General features: G+C 39.9%; 1 protein-coding gene across 6 annotated transcripts in view; it reads left to right on the plus strand.

The window, feature by feature from the left end:
- The first annotated feature begins 2,870 nt into the window (after positions 1 to 2,870).
- The window catches only part of LOC106579857 (protein cordon-bleu), a 78,231-nt gene continuing 60,647 nt past the window's right edge, over positions 2,871 to 20,454 (plus strand). For 2 of the 6 annotated variants that reach the window (XM_014160227.2, XM_045702198.1), the window contains exons 1-2: positions 2,871 to 3,326; positions 3,703 to 3,863. In XM_014160227.2, the coding sequence (XP_014015702.2) occupies positions 3,811 to 3,863 (53 nt within the window). In that variant the 5' untranslated portion in view covers positions 2,871 to 3,326; positions 3,703 to 3,810. The remainder of the gene's footprint in view (positions 3,327 to 3,702; positions 3,864 to 20,454) is intronic. The other 4 variants (XM_045702204.1, XM_045702206.1, XM_045702188.1 and 1 more) reach the window with 3 other exon arrangements.

A 20,454-nucleotide genomic window follows, 5' to 3' on the forward strand; every position in this document is an offset into this window, starting at 1 on the left:
GCTGTACACTCTTAGACAAAAAGGTGCTATCTAGAACCGGAAGGGTTCTTCGGCTGTCCCCGTAAGAGAACCCTTTGAAGAACACGTTTTGGTTCCAGGTAGAACCCTTTTTGGTTCCAGGTAGAACCCTTTTTGTTCCAGGTAGAACCTTTTTAGGTTCCATGTAGAAAACTTTCCATATAGGGTTATACATTGAATACAAAAGGGTTCTACCTGGAACCAAAAAGAGTTCCACCTGAAACCAAAAAACGTTATCCTATGTGGACTGCCAAAAAACACTTTTGGAACTATTTTTTTTTATTTAATTGCATCCATTTTACATGATACGGCAAAAATAAGTCAGCATAAGGCACACCATGAAGAGTGAAGTATAGCGAAGTAACCTTTTTATGTAGCAATAGAGACTGTATGTAGCCCTTTCCTGCAATCAAATTATCTAGTGGCCTCATCAAAAGTTTAATAAATTCATAATTAATAACCATTAAAAAAATGTAAACACAGAAAATCTGGTGTTTCTATGTCAAATGATATAATTTTGTTATATTTCAGTCTTGTGTGATGTATATAAAGTGGAATATTGGGATGCAAATTCAAAATTATAGACACTTCAACTCTATATTTGTATTTTTGTATTTATTATGGATCCCCATTACCTGCTGCCAAAGCAGCAGCTACTCTTCCTGGGGTCCAGCAAAATTAAGGCAGTTTATACAATTTTAAAACATTACAATACATTCACAGATTTCACAACACACTGTGTGCCCTCAGGCCCCTACTCCACCACTACCACATATCTACAGTACTAAATCCATGTGTATGTAAAGTGTGTATGTATAGTGCGTAAGTTATCGTGTGTGTGTGTGTGTGTGTGTGTGTGTGTGTGTGTGTGTGTGTGTGTGTGTGTGTGTGTGTGTGTGTGTGTGTGTGTGCATGTGTCTGTGCCAATGTTTGTGTTGCTTCACAGTCCCCGCTGTTCCATAAGTTGTTTTTTAATCAGTTATTTTCAAATCTAATTTTACTGCTTGCGTCAGTTACTTGATGTGGAATAGAGTTCCATGTAGTCATGGCTCTATGTAGTACTGTGTGCCTCCCATAGTCTGTTCTGGACTTGGGGACTGTGAAGAGACCTCTTGTGGCATGTCTTGTGGGGTATGCATGGGTGTCCGAGCTGTGTGCCAGTAGTTAAGACAGACAGCTCGGTGCATTCAACATGCATACAGCATTCAACAATACCTCTCATAAATAAAAGTAGTGATGAAGTCAATCGCTCCTCCACTTTCAGCCAGGAGAGATTGACATGCATATTATTAATATTAGCACTCTGTGTACATTCAAGGGCCAGCCGTGCTGCCCTGTTCTGAGCCAATTGCAATTTTCCTAAGTCCTTTTTTGTGGCACCTGACCACACGACTGAACAGTAGTCAAGGTGCGACAAAACTAGGGCCTGTAGGATCTGCGTTGTTGATTGTGTTGTTACGAAGGGGGAGAATCACTTTATTATAGACAGACTTCTCCCCATCTTAGCTACTACTGCATCAATATGTTTTGACCATGACAGTTTACAATCCAGGGTTACTCCAAGCAGTTTAGTCATCTCAACTTGCTCAATTTCCACATTATTTATTACAAGATTTAGTCGAGGTTTAGGGTTTAGTGTGTGTTTTGTTCCAAATACAATGCTTTTAGTTTTAGAAATATTTAGGGCTAACTTATTCCTTGCCACCCACTCTGAAACGAACTGTAGCTCTTTGTTGAGTGTTGCAACCACGTCGAATCACACTATTATGTGATTTGAAGTCACACAGTGACCTCCTGTGGTCAGAGTTTATGTAACTCCATCACTATTCATTAATAACAGTATGATAATTACACCATACATGTTGTTAAGTGAAAATGATTTCGTGCAATCCTCAAACAGATCGATCCATATCTGATCTGAAGAATAAAATCATTCCATCATCTTTGTGCAATGATAAGTATCTAACACTAGAATTACATTATTGTAAAGTTAGAAATATATTTTTACTTTCTGTTCATTTGAGTTTTTTATTTGAACAGTGAAATATCAATGTTCTCTAGATATTATTATAAATGTAACCAGTGCAACCATTGCAGAAATATTGCAAAGAAAAAGTATTTTGTTGATATAGCTGCTAAAATGGAGTATGACGTCAAGCATTTCATTATCTGCAAAACCACTCATGTCATCTATAGATTGGAATGTCCACAGTGCAAGGTGTTCTACATTGGACGGACAAAGAGACGCCTTCAAGATCGCCTAGCGGAACACAAGTACGCCATATGGGTAGGCAATGAAGACTACCCCATGGCAAGGCACTACAAGTCCTTACACCATGGCAACCCTGCCTCCCTACAAGCTATGGGTATTGATCATGTACCGGCCTCAATTAGAAAAGGGGACCGTCTTAATCAGTTAAACCAAAAGGAACGTTTTTGGATTTACAAACTACAGGCCACTAAGTACCCTGGTTTATTAAATGAAGATATGGATTTCTCACCCTTCCTGTAGGTTCGTGATAGGACCATTTGCTGTCATCTAGTGGACATTTTGCTTAATTGCCCTCCGCCATGTTTAGACTGTTGTTGTTCATGTTTGCTGTGTTCTAGTGCACTATGGAATATATTGCCTCCTTATTCTTGACACTTCTCCCAGTCATATTTAATTAAGGTTAGAATGACCTTTTTTGTTGTGGTATACAAAGAAAGGGGCGGGGTTTAAGTGAATAAGTTATTGCAAGGGATGCTGGGATCCACGGTTTAAATTCAAATAGTTGGATTTTCAATAGGATGAAGCAGAGATTTATGGAATTGGCAACTGTGAATTCTTCATTATCGATGCGTTCGCTTAACTCAATAGAAATAACCTTTTAATTAATATGCTCGCCATGCCCAGATTGTTCAACTTTACAGCCTGCCTACGAAATGGACTCATTCTTTCCACAGGGCTATATTAAATTATTCCCAAATTACACATTTATAGTAGCATAGTTTTATAAAATTAATGTATAAACAGCGATCAAAACGTGAGTGTGTTTTAAGTTAAATATGGGTCTCAGTAAAAAAAAAAAAAAAAAAAGAGAGATTTATGACAACTGTCGCGTTGTGTGAGTCCCAGTCCTACCGCTCGCTCGCCTTCTGCAGCTGGCAGTGAATTCCCAATGACCATGACTGACGTTAGAGTGCTGACGAAGGCGGGCTTGGGCTAGAACAGGGACAACAGGTATATACACGGATTATTCCGAAATCGCTTTGCAATTACCTGCTATGAGAATATGAAAATGAATTGAAACAATGTTTGAGTCGACGTAAGTACACTATTCTATCTATCACATCCTGAAAGTTAAAGTGGTTACTTTGTGTCTCTGCGCTGCGACTTTTTGTTGTGTCGACAACTGTTACTATGTTGCAGGACTTTAGTCTGCAAATGACTGTCACCTTTGTATGGACCTGTAAATCCTATTTTGCAATTGATGTGAAACTAATGTGTAATTATTATTTTTAAATAGCCAAGCCTACTGACATTGTGTTGACGGTATTGTCGCCTAGAAGTAACCAAACAATTCTCAACTATTGTTTCATTAGAAAAATAGCACCCATATTTTGTTTAAGAATAATAAATGATAAAATAACACTTTTTGTTTGTTTTTGTCCTATCGGTTATTTGGATATCAATGGGCTTAGATATCAGTAGAGCTTTGGTGTCCTTGATGACAGGACAAAAGGAAAATATTGAGGATAGCCAAACGTTTACCGTTGAAGTTGGATATTAGCAAAAACAGTCAGTGCCACATGCAGAAGATGGATTTTGGAGAAGTCAACACAGCCACAAAACCTCCAATAGGGTAAGTGTGAGGAATTTGAGGTCTCTAATAACTGTTGTTTGTCATCCCACTCCAAATATGTATATGAATAAGTATTGTGTTTGAATAACTGTTTAAACAATCAAATGATCATAATATTGAGGAATGGTGACAGACTTGGTCATAAGGTGACTTGACACAAGAGAAACATGGAGAAAGCCTATTTTCCACCTAGCAGGCCTTTGCGTTGCATGAAGATGATTTTTGATTGGACAGTCAGCCTGTTTTCACCTTTATTTAACTAGGTAAGTCATTTAAGTACAAACTCTTATTTTCAATGACAGCCTAGGAACAGTGGGTTAACTGCCTTGTTCAGGCAGATTTATACCTTGTCAGCTTGGGGATTTGATCTTGCAACCTTTCGGTTACTAGTCCAGGGCTCTAACCACCTGCCGCCCCCGTTTTACATTCTTACTGTAGCTCTGTCAGATATATACTGAACAAAAATATAAATGCAACATGCAATGAAACATGGGACCAACACTTTGCATGTTGCATTTATATTCTTGGTGTGTGTGTGTGTGTGTGTGTGTGTGTGTGTGTGTACAGTGAGGGAAAAAAGTATTTGATCCCCTGCTGATTTTGTACGTTTGCCCACTGACAAAGAAATGGATCAGTCAATAATTTTAATGGTAAGTTTATTTGAACAGTGAGAGACAGAATAACAACAAAAAAATCCAGAAAAACGCATGTCAAAAATGTTAGAAATTTATTTGCATTTTAATGAGGGAAATAAGTATTTGACCCCCTCTCAATCAGAAAGATTTCTGGCTCCCAGGTGTCTTTTATACAGGTAACGAGCTGAGATTAGGAGCACACTCTTAAAGGGAGTGCTCTTAATCTCAGCTTGTTACCTGTATAAAAGACACCTGTCCACAGAAGCAATCAATCACATTCCAAACTCTCCACCACGGCCAAGACCAAAGAGCTCTCCAAGGATGTCAGGGACAAGATTGTAGACCTACACAAGGCTGGAATGGGCTACAAGACCATCGCCAAGCAGCTTGGTGAGAAGGTGACAACAGTTGGTGCGATTATTCACAAATGGAAGAAACACAAAAGAACTGTCAATCTCCCTCGGCCTGGGGCTCCATGCAAGATCTCACCTCGTGGAGTTGCAATGATCATGAGAACGGTGAGGAATCAGCCCAGAACTACACGGGAGGATCTTGTCAATGATCTCAAGGCAGCTGGGACCATAGTCACCAAGAAAACAATTGGTAACACACTACGCCGTGAAGGACTGTAATCCTGCAGCGCCCGCAAGGTCCCCCTGCTCAAGAAAGCACATATACATGCCCGTCTGAAGTTTGTCAATGAACATCTGAATGATTCAGAGGACAACTGGGTGAAAGTGTTGTGGTCAGATGAGACCAAAATGGAGCTCTTTGGCATCAACTCAACTCGCCGTGTTTGGAGGAGGAGGAATGCTGCCTATGACCCCAAGAACACCATCCCCACCAACAAACATGGAGGTGGAAACATTATGCTTTGGGGGTGTTTTTCTGCTAAGGGGACAGGACAACTTCACCGCATCAAAGGGACGATGGACGGGGCCATGTACCGTCAAATCTTTGGTGAGAACCTCCTTCCCTCAGCCAGGGCATTGAAAATGGGTCGTGGATGGGTATTCCAGCATGACAATGACCCAAAACACACGGCCAAGGCAACAAAGGAGTGGCTCAAGAAGAAGCACATTAACGTCCTGGAGTGGCCTAGCCAGTCTCCAGACCTTAATCCCATAGAAAATCTGTGGAGGGAGCTGAAGGTTCGAGTTGCCAAACGTCAGCCTCGAAACCTTAATGACTTGGAGAAGATCAGCAAAGAGGAGTGGGACAAAATCCCTCCTGAGATGTGCGCAAACCTGGTGGCCAACTACAAGAAACGTTTGACCTCTGTGATTGCCAACAAGGGTTTTGCCACCAAGTACTAAGTCATGTTTTGCAGAGGGGTCAAATACTTATTTCCCTCATTAAAATGCAAATCATTTTATAACATTTTTGACATGTGTTTTTCTGGATTTTTTTGTTGTTATTCTCTCTCACTGTTCAAATAAACCTACCATTAAAATTATAGACTCATCATTTCTTTGTCAGTGGGCAAACGTACAAAATCAGCAGGGGATCAATTAATTATTTCCCTCACTGTGTGTGTGTGTGTGTGTGTGTATATATATATATATATATATATATATATATATGTATGTGTGTGTGTGTGTGTGTGTGTTCAAAAGTTTGGGGTCACTTAAATGTCCTTGTTTTCCATGAAATAAGTTGCAAAATGAATAGGAAATAAATAGGTTATAAATAATGATTTTTAATTGAAATAATAATTGTGTTCTTCAAACTTTGCTTTTGTCAAAGAATCCTCCATTTGCAGCATTTACAGCCTTGCAGACCTTTGGCATTCTACTTGTCAATTTGTTGAGGTAATCTGAAGAGATTTCACCCCATGCTTCTTGAAGCACCTCCCACAAGTTGGATTGGCTTGATGGGCACTTCTTACATACCATACGGTCAAGCTGCTCCCACAACAGCTCAATAGGGTTGAGATCCGGTGACTGTGCTGGCCACTCCATTATAGACCGAATACCAGCTCACTGCTTCTTCCCTAAGTAGTTATTGCATAGATTGGAGCTGTGCTTTGGGTCATTGCCCTGTTGTAGGAGGAAATTGGCTCCAATGAAGCGCCGTCCACAGGGTATGGCATGGCGTTGCGAAATGGAGTGATAGCCTTCCTTCTTCAAGATCCCTTTTACCCTGTACAAATCTCCCACTTTACCACCACCAAAGCACCCCCAGACCATCACATTGCCTCCACCATGCTTGACAGATGGTGTCAAGCACTCCTTTTCATTTTTCCTGCGTCTCACAAATGTTATTCTTTGTGATCCGAAAACCTCAAACTTAGATTTGTCTGTCCATAACACCTCTTACCAATCTTCCTCTGTCCAGTGTCTGTGTTCTTTTGCCCATCTTAATCTTTTCTTTTTATTGGCCAGTCTGAGTTATGGCTTTTTCTTTGCCATTCTGCCCAGAAGGCCAGCATCCCGGAGGCGCCTCTTCACTGTTGACGTTGAGACTGGTGTTTTGCGGGTACTATTTAATGAAGCTGCCAGTTGAGGACTTGTGAGGCATCTGTTTCTCAAACTAGACACTCTAATGTACTTGTCCTCTTGCTCAGTTGTGCACCGAGGCCTCCCACTCCTCTTTCTATTCTGGTTAGAGACAGTTTGAGCTGTTCTGTGAAGGGAGTAGTACACTGTGTTGTACGAGATCTTCAGTTTCTTGTCAATTTCTTGCATGGAATAGCCTTCATTTCTCAGAACAAGAATAGACTGACGAGTTTCAGAAGAAAGTTCTTTGTTTCTGGCCATTTTGAGCCTGTAATCGAACCCAGAAATGCTGATGCTCCAGATACTCAACTGTCACATTTGCTCCTGCAACGCCCTCTACTGCTTATCCTGTGTCTCCTTGACCTGCCGCCACTCCCCCAGTACTCTCTCCCTCTGTGCGTGTGTGTGTGTGTGTGGAGACAGGTTTACTGGAGTCGGAGCAGATCCCCACCAGCTGCAACCTGTTCCATAATCAAGACCTCTACAAATACTCAGCCCTGTCACTTCCACGCTGCCAGATCGTAATCTCTGCTCATTCTGCCTACGCTGACTCCGGTCCCTGTCTCCAGTCCCACGTCTTGTCATCCTGCTACTCTGTCCTGGATTCCCCACTCTACTACTTCCTTGGATTCCCCTCCGGACCTGCTTACCCTTTCTCAACCCCTCTCGCTCCAGCCTCCGCACCTGGTTTCCAGCAACCCGCCGGAGCTTCCCCTGACCTGCACTCCATTCCCCCCCTTGTGTTTCAAGAAATACCTTGGTTACTTCATCCAGTCTCCTCGTCTGAGTCTGCTCTTGGGTTCCCCTGTTCCACAACTAGTCTAAATAAGGCCAGTTTTATTGGTTCTTTAATCAGAACAACAGTTTTTAGCTGTGCTAACATAATTGCAAAAGGGTTTTCTAATGATCAATTAGCCTTTTAAAATGATAAACTTGGATTAGCTAACACAACGTGCCATTGGAACACAGGAGTGATGGTTGCTGATAATGAGTCTCTGTACACCTATGTAGATATTCCATAAGAAATCTGTCGTTTTCAGCTACAATAGTAATTTACAACATTAACAATGTCTACACTGTATTTCTGATCAATTTGATGTTATTTTAATGGACAAAAAATGTGCTTTTCTTTCAAAAACAAGGACATTTCTAAGTGACCCCAAACTTTTGAACGTGTGTGTGTGTGTGTGTGTGTGTGTGGATGTATGTATGTATGTGTGTATATATATATATATATATGTATGTATGTGAGGCTATATTCTTCCAAAAAAATATACACTTCATGAATTGTTGTAGGCATAAAAACTATTTTTCTCTTCTCTCTGTAGTTGAGGTTGTTGTCAGCAGACACATCAAAAGCCATAGCATACAGCACTGTATGTATTGACTGGCAGAGAATTCCAGTTGAATTCTATGGAAAATACTTTTATGACCACTGATTGGAAAACATCTGTGGGCCAGTCCATAACAGAAGCTTTTGTGCAGTGGCTGTTACTGAATTTGTACTGTGTCTGTAGTTCTTTTGTCACCTCTGTTGTTGTTGACTCAATATGCTGCAGCTCCTTCCCTTTGGTGAAGGCAACACAAAACATAATCTCTAAAACTGCTGTGTTGCACTTTAAATCTACCCTAATCTACACAATTACATCATACAGTGTAATGCAAATCTTCTTACAGATGTAAATCAGACACTTCAGTACTGTATGGGATTGTTTTATACTTATTCTGTATCTTTTTTTGTGCAGAAACACGTTCTATCCTTCAGGTGTCATAATGTGGTAGAATCTATTTACTGGTTTTGTTATGGGAGGCTGAAGTCCACAACCCTTATAACTTGAAAGTAAACAAAATCCTTTGTATTTTGCACCCATGGTCCTGCATCTCCTCCTCCCTGCTGAAGGCTTTTATATAATCACCTCCTATGACATGTTGCAGAAAGCACATGATGAATAGTGGTTATTTAAAGACAGCAGTTGCTGAAAATTCCCCTCTGCTCTGCCTGCCGCTCTGGAGACCAGTGGTGCCATTTCCTTGGTTGTTCCCATTGATTGAACATTTTTCAAATCTCTTTTTCAAGTGATCCCTGGCCAAGAAAAGCAGTAGTTTGGTCGTTCCATCGATTAGGTGCCTTTTGAGTAGTGTAACTTGGCTAATTTCAATATTTTTTATTGTACAACATTTATTTTCTGTCGTGAAGAGCACGTTCAACTTATTAAAAAACAAGTTTTCCCAACTTCTTAGGGATAGGCGTCCCGTCAATGGGATAGTTGTAAATCATGCAGCGCCGTGTGTCACGATCGCAGGTTTTAGAGAAACAACAAATGTCGGTACATATAAGTGTCTTATATCAGCTGAAAGCTTAAATTCTTGTTAATATAAATACACTGTCCAATTTACAGTAGGTATTACTGCGAAAAAAATGCCATGCTATTGTTTGAGGAGAGCTCCTAACGACAAAACACTTTTTTCACCGCGATGGGTTTGATAAATTCACCTCTGAAGGTGAAATGTGTACGTACATTCTGAAATCTTGCTCTGATTTATCATCCAAAGGGTCCCAGAGATAACTAAAGTGTAGTTTTGTTAGAGAAAATCCTTTTTAATATCCTAAAAAGGTCCATATAGCATGCACTATCGATTTTGTATTTCCATTCGTTCAATTTGCAAAGAAAGGAATCTGTGAAAATATAACAGTAAACGTTGTTTCAACCAGTCAAATCACATTCTTATTTATTCCTCAGAAATCCTAGAACATAACCAGACTTCACTATATCATTAGGGGTGTAGTATATCCTATAGGACACCAAATTTGGTCAGAGAACGATGCCTTCATGGCACCCGATGACGCGGGCGGTCTTCACTTGATTGACTGTAACTTTGTCAAATAAGCACCAATCGGGGTCAAACAAAGCTAGCTAGATAGCCAATGAGCTGGGCTTTACGGGAGTAAAGGGGGAACCCTGTATCTGTCGCAAAATGTAGCCGCTAACCTTGTGCGACAATAAGCCTTTTCCTTTTGGACAAAAATTATAAGAATATGGAGAGTTATGAAAACTGGGTGTTTTGCAAATGTTGAACTTATAATATGGCTACTAATACTGGAAAAGCTAATTCAAAGTCCAATTATACAGATTTGACGATATTCTTGCAGAAAAATGTAATGTGAATGTAAATGTCTCCTTCACATTTGCCCGAATGTACCTGGGTGACTTCACACTAAATGTCATGTAGTTTGCTCATACTTCAAGTTATCCGTCTGAAACTTTGCACATACACTGCTGCTGTCTTGTGGACACCATCGGAATTACAACCAGAGTGATGGCTAGAACTGTTGCATTTCAAAGATGGTGGTAGAAAAAAACTGTTGTATTTTCTTCTACCAGATCTATTGTGTTATATTCTCCTACATTCAATTCACATTTCCACAAACTTCAGTGTGTCCTTTCAAATCGTACCCAGAATATGCATATCCTTGCTTCAGGGCCTGAGCTACAGGCAGTTAGATTTGGGTATGTCATTTTAGACGAAAATTGAAAGAAAAGGGGACTATCCCTAAGAAGTTTTAAATAAAGAAATTACAATCAGTGATGCTCCCATATGACATTTTTGGCCGATACCGATATCCAATATTTTCCTTGCCAAAAAACCTGATACCGATACAAAAAAAATGTGCGGCTCAGTTGGTAGAGCATGGTGTTTGCAACGCCAGGGTTGTGGGTTCGATTCGGGGGACCAGTACGGAGAAAAAAATGTATGCATTCACTACTGTAAGTCGCTCTGGATAAGAGCGTCTGCTAAATGACTAAAATGTAAATGTAAGCATTCTAGTACAGTTAAATAGTTAGCACACACATGGATGCAGTCCAGGGCACTGCATCTCAGTGCAAGAGGTGTCACTACAGTCCCTGGTTCGAATCTGGGCTGTATCACATCCAGCCGTGATTGGGAGTCCCATAGGGCGGCACAAAATTGGCCCAGCGTCATCTGGGTTTGGCCGGGGTAGGCCGTCATTGTTAATGAGAATTTGTTCTTAACTGACTTGACTAGTTAAATAAAGATTACACACCACACTGACCAAAAAGTTATTTTGTTGGCATTTACGTATGTCCCCATTACCACTAAAACATAATCAAAACCTATTTCTTTTACTTACTTGCTGTGCTGTTTCATTGTTCGTTTGATCAGTTGTTTCATTCTCAACCAGGATTTCTATGGAACGCCGTTTGGGTCTTTTGCGTGTCAAAAAATATACTATTTAACACTATTTTACGTGTCAAATAACACTATTTGACGTGTCAAATAAGCTTGTTGACCAATCAGGACCTGAATATGACTGCACGTCACATAGTAATTTAACAGGTTCATACATTTTTTACATAGTTATTACACTATCACTCGTATTTCATATGTCACAACTATATGTATGCTATGATGCTGGTAAAGTTGTCTTGCGCACCTACAGTGCTGGTCATAAAAAAAAAGCTAGCTAGCTCATGGATGCAAACAATCTGTTCCAGTTGCCATGTATGCACGTCAGCTTTGACATCGGTTTTGCACATCGGGGCATTAAACTAGACATTGGCCGATACAGATGTTGGCATTTTTAGCTAATATCGACCGATTCCGAAATGTTCACCGATATATCGTGCATCCCTAATTACTATAGTAAGTGCCTATTAACAGGGTTGACTGTAACAGGATTGAGGACTTCATATTAAATGAGGAATGGAAGATTGTTGTGTGCAACAGGGAGGGACAATTGAATGCAAGCTTCACAAAAACAATTGAATTGAAACATTTCTAGTTTGGGTAACAGGGTTGATGTATTATGCTCGATCCGCTCAGTTTTACACCACAAAACACCAGAAAACTGTAAAAAAAAGGGTACAACCAGCTCACCTGCTTTTAGACTATGATTTGACTATTAGATGATCAATGTTTCTTAAAAAAAATGAAAGCGAGAGTTCAGCAGGGTTGACCTTAAAAAATAAAAAAATAAAATGGTCACTTTAAAATGAATCACTAATCACATGAAATAAATAATAGTTTTCAGAAATGACTATCAAAGCAACAAAACTCCAACATTTCTCCAAGTTAAGTGGGTTAAAATCTTCCTGGAAGTCACAGAGGATGCACAGAGGGACATGTCAAAATGCTGTTTTTAGTCATATAAAAAAATCAGATTTATTGAATTTCTATATGGTCTATATTAAAGGACACTTCATTTAATATAACAGGTTTTTCAAATTCAATATTTGTGCACAATTACTTCTTAAAATATGAAAGGGATGCAAAAGGCACTCATTTCGGGGAACGACTCAGTTATTAGATTGATCATAATTTTTTCCCAACGGAACATGTCAAAGGTAGCACCTTTAGCAGTTGGTACAATGGTTCTCTTTAGATAACTATGACAACTGCCATTTGTTAGGGTGTTCTCCTTTTGTCAGCTAATGTTATCACAGAGGCATTAGCAGATTTATTTTACATGGCAAGAACAAGAAGGGAGGTTTAAAGTGAAACGGAGCCCGTAAAAAAATCACAGGGAGGGAAGAATGTCCCAAATGGCACCCTATTCCCTATATAGTATAGTGCACTACTTTTGACCAAGGGCTGGGCGATATGGCAAATAAATTATCACGATATCTATGTATTTTTTTCATTCGATAACTATAATTATCACGATGTTAATCAAATAATGTTTAAAAGGTGTATATCTGCTTCAAACTCAAGAATGCCTCAACAAACCATGGTTAGAGCGTTGGGCCAGTAACCGAAAGGTTGCTAGATCGAATCCCCGAGCTGACAAGGTAAAAATCTGTCATTCTACCCCTGAACAAGGCAGTTAACCGACTGTTCCCCGATAGGCTGTCATTGTAAGTAAGAAGTTGTTATTAACTGACTTGCCTAGCTAAATAAAGGTTACATTTTTTTTTATTATGTGAGCTACACATACAATTATACTTGAAGGAAAATTGTTCCATGTTTGCGGCCAGGGAGCACACGTACAGTTGAAGTTGGAAGTTTACATACACCTGAGCCAAATACATTTAAACTCAGTTTTTCACAATTCCTGACATTTAATCATAGTAAAAATTCCCTGTCTTAGGTCAGTTAGGATCACCACTTTATTTTAAGAATGTGAAATGTCAGAAGAATAGTAGAGAGAAAGATTTATTTCAGCTTTTATTTCTTTCATCACATTCCCAGTGGGTCAGAAGTTTACATACACTCAATTAGTATTTGTTAGCATTGCCTTTAAATTGTTTAACTTGGGTCAAAGCCTTCCACAAACTTCACACAATAAGTTGGGTGGATTTTGGCCCATTCCTCCTGACAGAGCTGGTGTAACTGAGTCAGGTTTGTAGGCCTCCTTGCTCGCACATGCTTTTTCAGTTCTGCCCACACATTTTCTATAGGATTGAGGTCAGGGCTTTGTGATGGCCACTCCAATATAGAGGTCGACCGATTATGATTTTTCAACACCGACACCGATTATTGGAGGGTCAAAGGGGCCGATACCGATTAATCGGACGATTTTATTATAAAAAATATATATAAAAAAATATTTGTAATAATGACAATTACAACAATACTGAATGAACACTTGTTTTAACTTAATATAATACGTCAATAAAATCTATTTAGCCTCAAATAAATAATGAAACATGTTCAATTTGGTTTAAATAATGCAAAAAGAAAGTGTTGGAGAAGAAAGTAAATGGGCATTATGTGCCATGTAAGAAAGCTAACGTTTAAGTTCCTTGCTCAGAACATGAGAACATATGAAAGCTGGTGGTTCCTTTTAACATGAGTCTTCAATATTCCCAGGTAAGAAGTTTTAGGTTGTAGTTATTATAGTAATTATAGGACTATTTCTCTCTATACGATTTGTATTTCATATACCTTTGACTATTGGATGTTCTTATAGGCACTTTAGTATTGCCAGTGTAACAGTATAGCTTCCGTCCCTCTCCTCGCTCCTACCTGGGCTCAAACCAGGAACACATCGACAACAGCCACCCTCGAAGCAGCGTTACCCATGAAGAGCAAGGGAAACAACTACTCCAAGTCTCAGAGCGAGTGACGTTTAAAACGCCATTAGTGCGCACCCGCTAACTAGCTATCCATTTCGTATTGGTTACACCAGCCTAATCTTGGGAGTTGACAGGCTTGAAGTCATAAACAGCGCAATGCATTGCGAAGGGCTTCTGGCAAAACGCATGAAAGTGCTGTTTTGAATGAATGCTTACGAGCCTGCTGGTGCCGACCATCGCTCAGTCAGACTGCTCTATCAAATCATAGACTTAATTATAACATAATAACACACAGAAACACGAGCCTTAGGTCATTAATATGGTAGAATCCGGAAACTATCACGTTTATTTTTTCTGTGAAATACGGAACCGTTCCGTATTTTATCTAACGGGTGGCATCCATAAGTCTAAATATTCCTGTTACATTGCACAACCTTCAATGTTATGTCATAAATATGTAAAATTCTGGCAAATTAGTTAGCAACGAGCCAGGCGGCCCAAACTGGTGCATATACCCTGACTCTGCATGCAATGAACGGAAGAGAAGTGACACAATTTCACCTGGTTAATATTGCCTGCTAACCTGGATTTCTTTTAGCTAAATATGCAGGTTTAAAAAGATATACTTCTGTGTATTGATTTTAAGAAAGGCATTGATGTTTATGGTTAGGTACAGTCGTGCAACGATTGTTTTTGTAAATCATCCCCCGTTTGGCGAAGTTGGCTGTCTTTGTTAGGAAGAAATAGTCTTCACCGTTCGCAACGAGCCAGGCGGCCCAAACTGCTGCATATACCCTGACTCTGTTGCAGAGGTGACACATTTTCCCTAGTTAAAAGAAATTCATGTTAGCAGGCAATATTAACTAAATGTGCAGGTTTAAAAATATATACTTGTGTATTGATTTTAAGAAAGACATTGATGTTTATGGTTAGGTACAAGTTGGAGCAACGATCGTCCTTTTTCGCGAATGTGCACCGCATCGATTATATGCAACGCAGGACAGGTTAGATAAACTAGTAATATCATCAACCATGTGTAGTTAACTAGTGATTATTGATTGTTTTTTATAAGGTAAGTTTAATGCTAGCTAGCAACTTACCTTGGCTTCTTACTGCATTCGTGTAACAGGCAGGCTCCTCGTGGAGTGCAATGTAAAGCAGGTGGTTAGAGCGTTGGACTAGTTAACCGTAAGGTTGCAAGATTGAATCCCCAAGCTGAAGGTAAAAATCTGTCGTTCTGCCCCTGAACAAGGCAGTTAACCCACCATTCCTAGGCCGTCATTGAAAATAAGACTGTGTTCTTAACTGACTTGCCTAGTTAAAAAATATTTATATAAAAAATAAAAATAAATAAAATTGGCAAATCGGTTGCCAAAAATACCGATTACCGATTGTTATGAAAACTTGAAATCGGCCCTAATAATCGGCCATTCTGATTAATCGGTCGGCCTCTACTCCAATACCTTGACTTTGTTGTCCTTAAGCCATTTTGCCACAACTTTGGAAGTATGCTTGGGGTCATTGTCCATTTGGAAGACCCATTTGCGACCAAGCTTTAATTCCTGGCTGATGTCTTGATGTTGCTTCAATATATCCACATAATTTTCCTACCTCATGATGCCATCTATTTTGTGAAGTGCCCCAGTCCCTCCTGCAGCAAAGCACCCCCACAACATGATGCTGCCACCCCCGTGCTTCATGGTTGGGATGGTGTTCTTCGGCTTGCAAGCCTCCCCCTTTTTCCTCCAAACATAACGATGGTCTTTATGGTCATTATGGTCATTTTTGTTTCATCAGACCAGAGGACATTTCTCCAAAAACTATGATCTTTGTCCCCATGTGCAGTTGCAAACCATAGTCTGGCTTTTTAATGGCGGTTTTGGAGCAGTGGCTTCTTCCTTGCTGAGTGGCCTTTCAGGTTATGTGGATATAGGACTCGTTTTACTGTGGATATAGATACATTTGTACCTGTTTCCTCCAGGATCTTCACAAGGTCCTTTGCTGTTGTTCTGGGATTGATTTGCACTTTTCGCACCAAAGTACGTTCATCTCAAGGAGACATAACGCGTCTCCATCCTGAGTGGTATGACGGCTGCGTGGTCCCATGGTGTTTATACTTGTGTACTAATGTTTGTACAGATGAACATGTTACCTTCAGGCGTTTGGAAATTGCTCCCAAGGATGAACCAGATTTGTGGAGGTCTATAATTTTTTTTCTGAGGTCTTGGCTGATTTCTTTTGATTTTCCCATGATGTCAAGCAAAGAGGCATAGAGTTTGAAGGTAGGCCTTGAAATATATTCACAGGTACACCTCCAATTGACTCAAATTATGTCAATTAGCCTATCAGAAGCTTTTAAGTCATGACATAATTTTCTGGAATTTTCCAAGCTGTTTAAAGGCACAGTCAACTTAGTGTATGTGAACTTCTGACCCACTGGAATTGTGATACAGTGAATTATAAGTGAAATAATCTGTCTGTAAACAAAAAAAAACGACTTGTGTCATGCACAAAGTAGATGTCCTAACCAACTTGCAAAAACTACAGTTTGTTAACAAGAAATTTGTGGAGTTGTTGAAAAATGAGTTTTAATGACTCCAACCTAAGTGTATGTAAACTTCCGACTTCAACTGTACCTGGGGTCAATTAAATTGATAAGCCTCTTGAAACCTTCCTTTTCGACTGTGCTAATTGGTAGCATGTCCTTAGCAATGCAATGCATAATATTATTTGTGATGTCTTTGTCTTTTCGATGTTTGCTTGTAGGGCATAAACGCTGTCAGTGTTGACAGCTTCGGGCAAACATCCCTAGATTGGCTGGTGCTTGAGGGGCGTTTATCAATACTGTGGCGCAATCTCAAACTTCCTGCATGTTCCAAAGAGTGATTTTGCTTCAAATGTTGAAAAAGGTTTGTCGTATTACCAGACTTCGTAGCCACCTGTCTACGGCACAATTTGCACCAAACATTGCTCTGCTCTTTGCCGGACTTCAAAAAGGCAAACCACTTCCAAATTACTGAAACAGTTTAACCCTTTTTATCAATAGTTTCTTCGTTGGAAGCTGCTCTGTCTCCATGGCTATCACTGCCACTGTTTCCGCCTACATCACTCATTTTTCGTGGTTAATAATGGCTACTCCATCACTCGAGGTGCAAAGTGTTTGTTTGTGGGCGTATACCTCCACGTGCGTATTGTCACTTCTCCGCACGTTCCTGCTGCGTCACAGAGGTGAAATGGACTGCTGTACCTAATTATTCTATATTGACATTATCGAAAATGAATCTAAACATTTTTATATCATTATTGAGGGAAGTAATTACCTCATTAATTATTGATTCATCGACCAGCCCTATTTTGACCTATGGTCCCTGTCAAGGGACTAGGATGCCATTTGGGACACAGTCCACTTCTGAGGAGATGAGCATTTCATTTTTGGTACCTGGGTGATTAAATTTTGAAATCTGAGCAGGCAATTTTAGTGGAGGCTACTCAAGCACGATGTGGTTTCAAAGTGATGAAGGACTTTACCAAATGAAGCCCTGTAAAGGCCAGACAGGCGGATAATTGGCAGTCTGTAATTCATGTCTAAGGCTATGTATGGACCCTGATCAAAAGTAGTACACTACATAGGGATTAGGGTGCCATTTGGGACAAAACGTTCAGACATCCTGAGACACCAGCCAGCCTTTTTTGCTTAGCTAGCCCAGAGAGCCCTGCTCCTCCTAGCCCTGCTCTGCCTTACTGTGCTATAGGACGTTATAGGGAGTCCAACCCTGATCACAACAGTATGTGTTTAATTTTATGTGTATATTTATTTTGCACATTGTCATATAGAAGATGACACAATTGCAAAATAGTCCCGCTTACTATTTCGATGCGTTTCAACCATGTGGATACTCATTGTATCTTGTGATATACAGTTACAGTATAACTGCTCTGGAGTTAGCTTGAGTTTATTTGTTGTTTCTCTTTTGTGTGAATTGGAGTATTGTGTGTGTTTTAGGGGCTATGAGCATTCCAGTCCCAGGTCTAAAATGCTGAAGTGTATAGACCTGGGCCAACAGTCTTAATTAGCAGTGTGTGTGTGGTTTACTACTGTAAATGCCTGGGCCTGGTGTTGTTGTCTGAGCTAAGGGACCATCTATAGGCGTGTAGTAATGGGTCTCAGCCCAAATTGTCTCCAGATTGATGTGGGGTTTAGTTTAGGGCTCCCAGTTTCATTTGCCTGCCTCACAAAAGACTTTGGTGCAATATAGCCTGGAAATGCAGAATTCCTCAGTTGCATGCAGCTGTAATACCCAATTAACTATCTATTATTGCTTGTAAACATTTGAAATTCGATTTTTAACTAGATGTTCATATTTTACCATATGAAGTATATTACAGTCTGTATTTTAACATGTCCTTTTGCTTAAATGCTTTAGTGGCTTTTAGTTGTGGCAGAGTGACTACTCGCAGTGTCTGTTTTGAGTTTATAGTTGATTATATGGACCAATGATCATCTGAAATAATAAGCCACTGTGCATCTTCACTTTGATTTCACCCTTTGACTGTCAACCATTTATGCTTCTCTGAGTCTGTTCCCTGGTAGTGTTACCTAAAATACACTCCCCATTAGCAGTAGAGAATGTTGTCCCTAAGCACCAGATACAATCCTGCTTGTCTCCCCAGACCAGACGGGCCTCAGACCAGCTTCAGAGACACACCCAGTGCAGTGGGTTGTATTTTTGGTCAGGCACAAGTCTGAAAGCTTGTGGCCATTAACATTTTGCTCACTAAGCAGTCCCCCGCCCCACCCTCATTTTCCTTACTTACATTTGTGTGTACAGATGTAGGATCTTAATTTGATCACCCTGTTGCAGGGGGACATTTAAAACATTTTGTGTATTTGAGGTTTTAAAAGTCTTCTGAAGTTTGTAATTTCCTCATTTAAATTTCAGACTTGATTTTCCCTTACGAAATGTGTGTCAACCCCTACAAAAATGTTAATTCATTATGATCCACATAATAATTCACATTTCCTGTTGCTGCGGGATTATTTTCCTGCTGTAGCATACTGGCGCATTTATACTTTAGGTGTATCCCTAAAACTATAACCTTGACGTTTCTATTGAGATGGATTGAGAGCAGGCATTTCTGTTTGTTTTTCAAGAGAAGATCATTTTAAGCTTTTTGCAAGATGATAGAGAAGTGATGTATTGTTGGCGGTGGTATATGGCTGGAAATAACTATTCCTGTTTTACTGGCCATCGGGTTTAAATGACCTGACTGCCTGGCACGAGTCTTTATAAATAGTTCTCTGACTGCCTTGCACGAGTCTTTATAAATAGTTCTCTGACTGCCTGGCACGAGTCTTTATAAATAGTTCTCTGACTGCCTGGCACGAGTCTTTATAAATAGTTCTCTGACTGCCTGGCACTAGTCTTTATAAATAGTTCTCTGACTGCCTGGCACGAGTCTTTATAAATAGTTCTCTGACTGCCTAGCACTAGTCTTTATAAATAGTTCTCTGACTGCCTGGCACGAGTCTTTATAAATAGTTCTCTGACTGCCTGGCACGAGTCTTTATAAATAGTTCTCTGACTGCCTGGCACGAGTCTTTATAAATAGTTCTCTGACTGCCTGGCACGAGTCTTTATAAATAGTTCTCTGACTGCCTGGCACTAGTCTTTATAAATAGTTCTCTGACTGCCACCACACGCAGCAGATGAATTACTTCCATGGACTCTTCAGTGCACATGCTCTACTTGTTGGGACCTGCCCTATTTAGTTTTACTATTGTTTACACAGTTACGACTCAAGTAAGAATAGTTTTGAAGAGAATATGTTTCAACTTATTGGTAGGTTACATCATAATCATGTACACACACACGCATACCATTTTAGGGAATTGATTGCTTTTAAATGTTGTGTAATTTATTGTAGTCAAGAGGGCAACACGTTTTAAGTGAGTCATTACTCTACAGCAGTCTGTTGACTACTTGCAGTGTCCTAAGGTGAATGGTGGATATTAGGGGCTGTTTCAACACAAGTTGAGCAATAAGCTACAGGACCTATTTTGGGCCACTGTCAGACTGTGTAGTCTGAGGATTGTGTGGTAGGTGGGTTTGTGGTGAAGACTGATCTGTGTACAGTCGTGGTCAAATGTTTTGAGAATGACACAAATATTAATTTCCATAAAGTTTGCTGCTTCAGTGTCTTTAGATATTTTTGTCAGATGTTACTATGGAATAGTGAAGTATAATTACAAGCATTTCATAAGTGTCAAAGGCTTTTATTGACAATTACATGAAGTTGATGCAAAGAGTCAATATTTGCAGTGTTGACCCTTCTTTTTCAAGACCTCTGCAATCCGCCCTTGCATGCTGTCAATTAACTTCTGGGCCACATCCTGACTGATGGCAGCCCATTCTTGCATTAT

The sequence above is a fragment of the Salmo salar genome, chromosome ssa02 (genome assembly GCF_905237065.1).
Source record: "Salmo salar chromosome ssa02, Ssal_v3.1, whole genome shotgun sequence".
In the NCBI taxonomy this organism is placed as follows: Eukaryota; Metazoa; Chordata; class Actinopteri; order Salmoniformes; family Salmonidae; genus Salmo; species Salmo salar.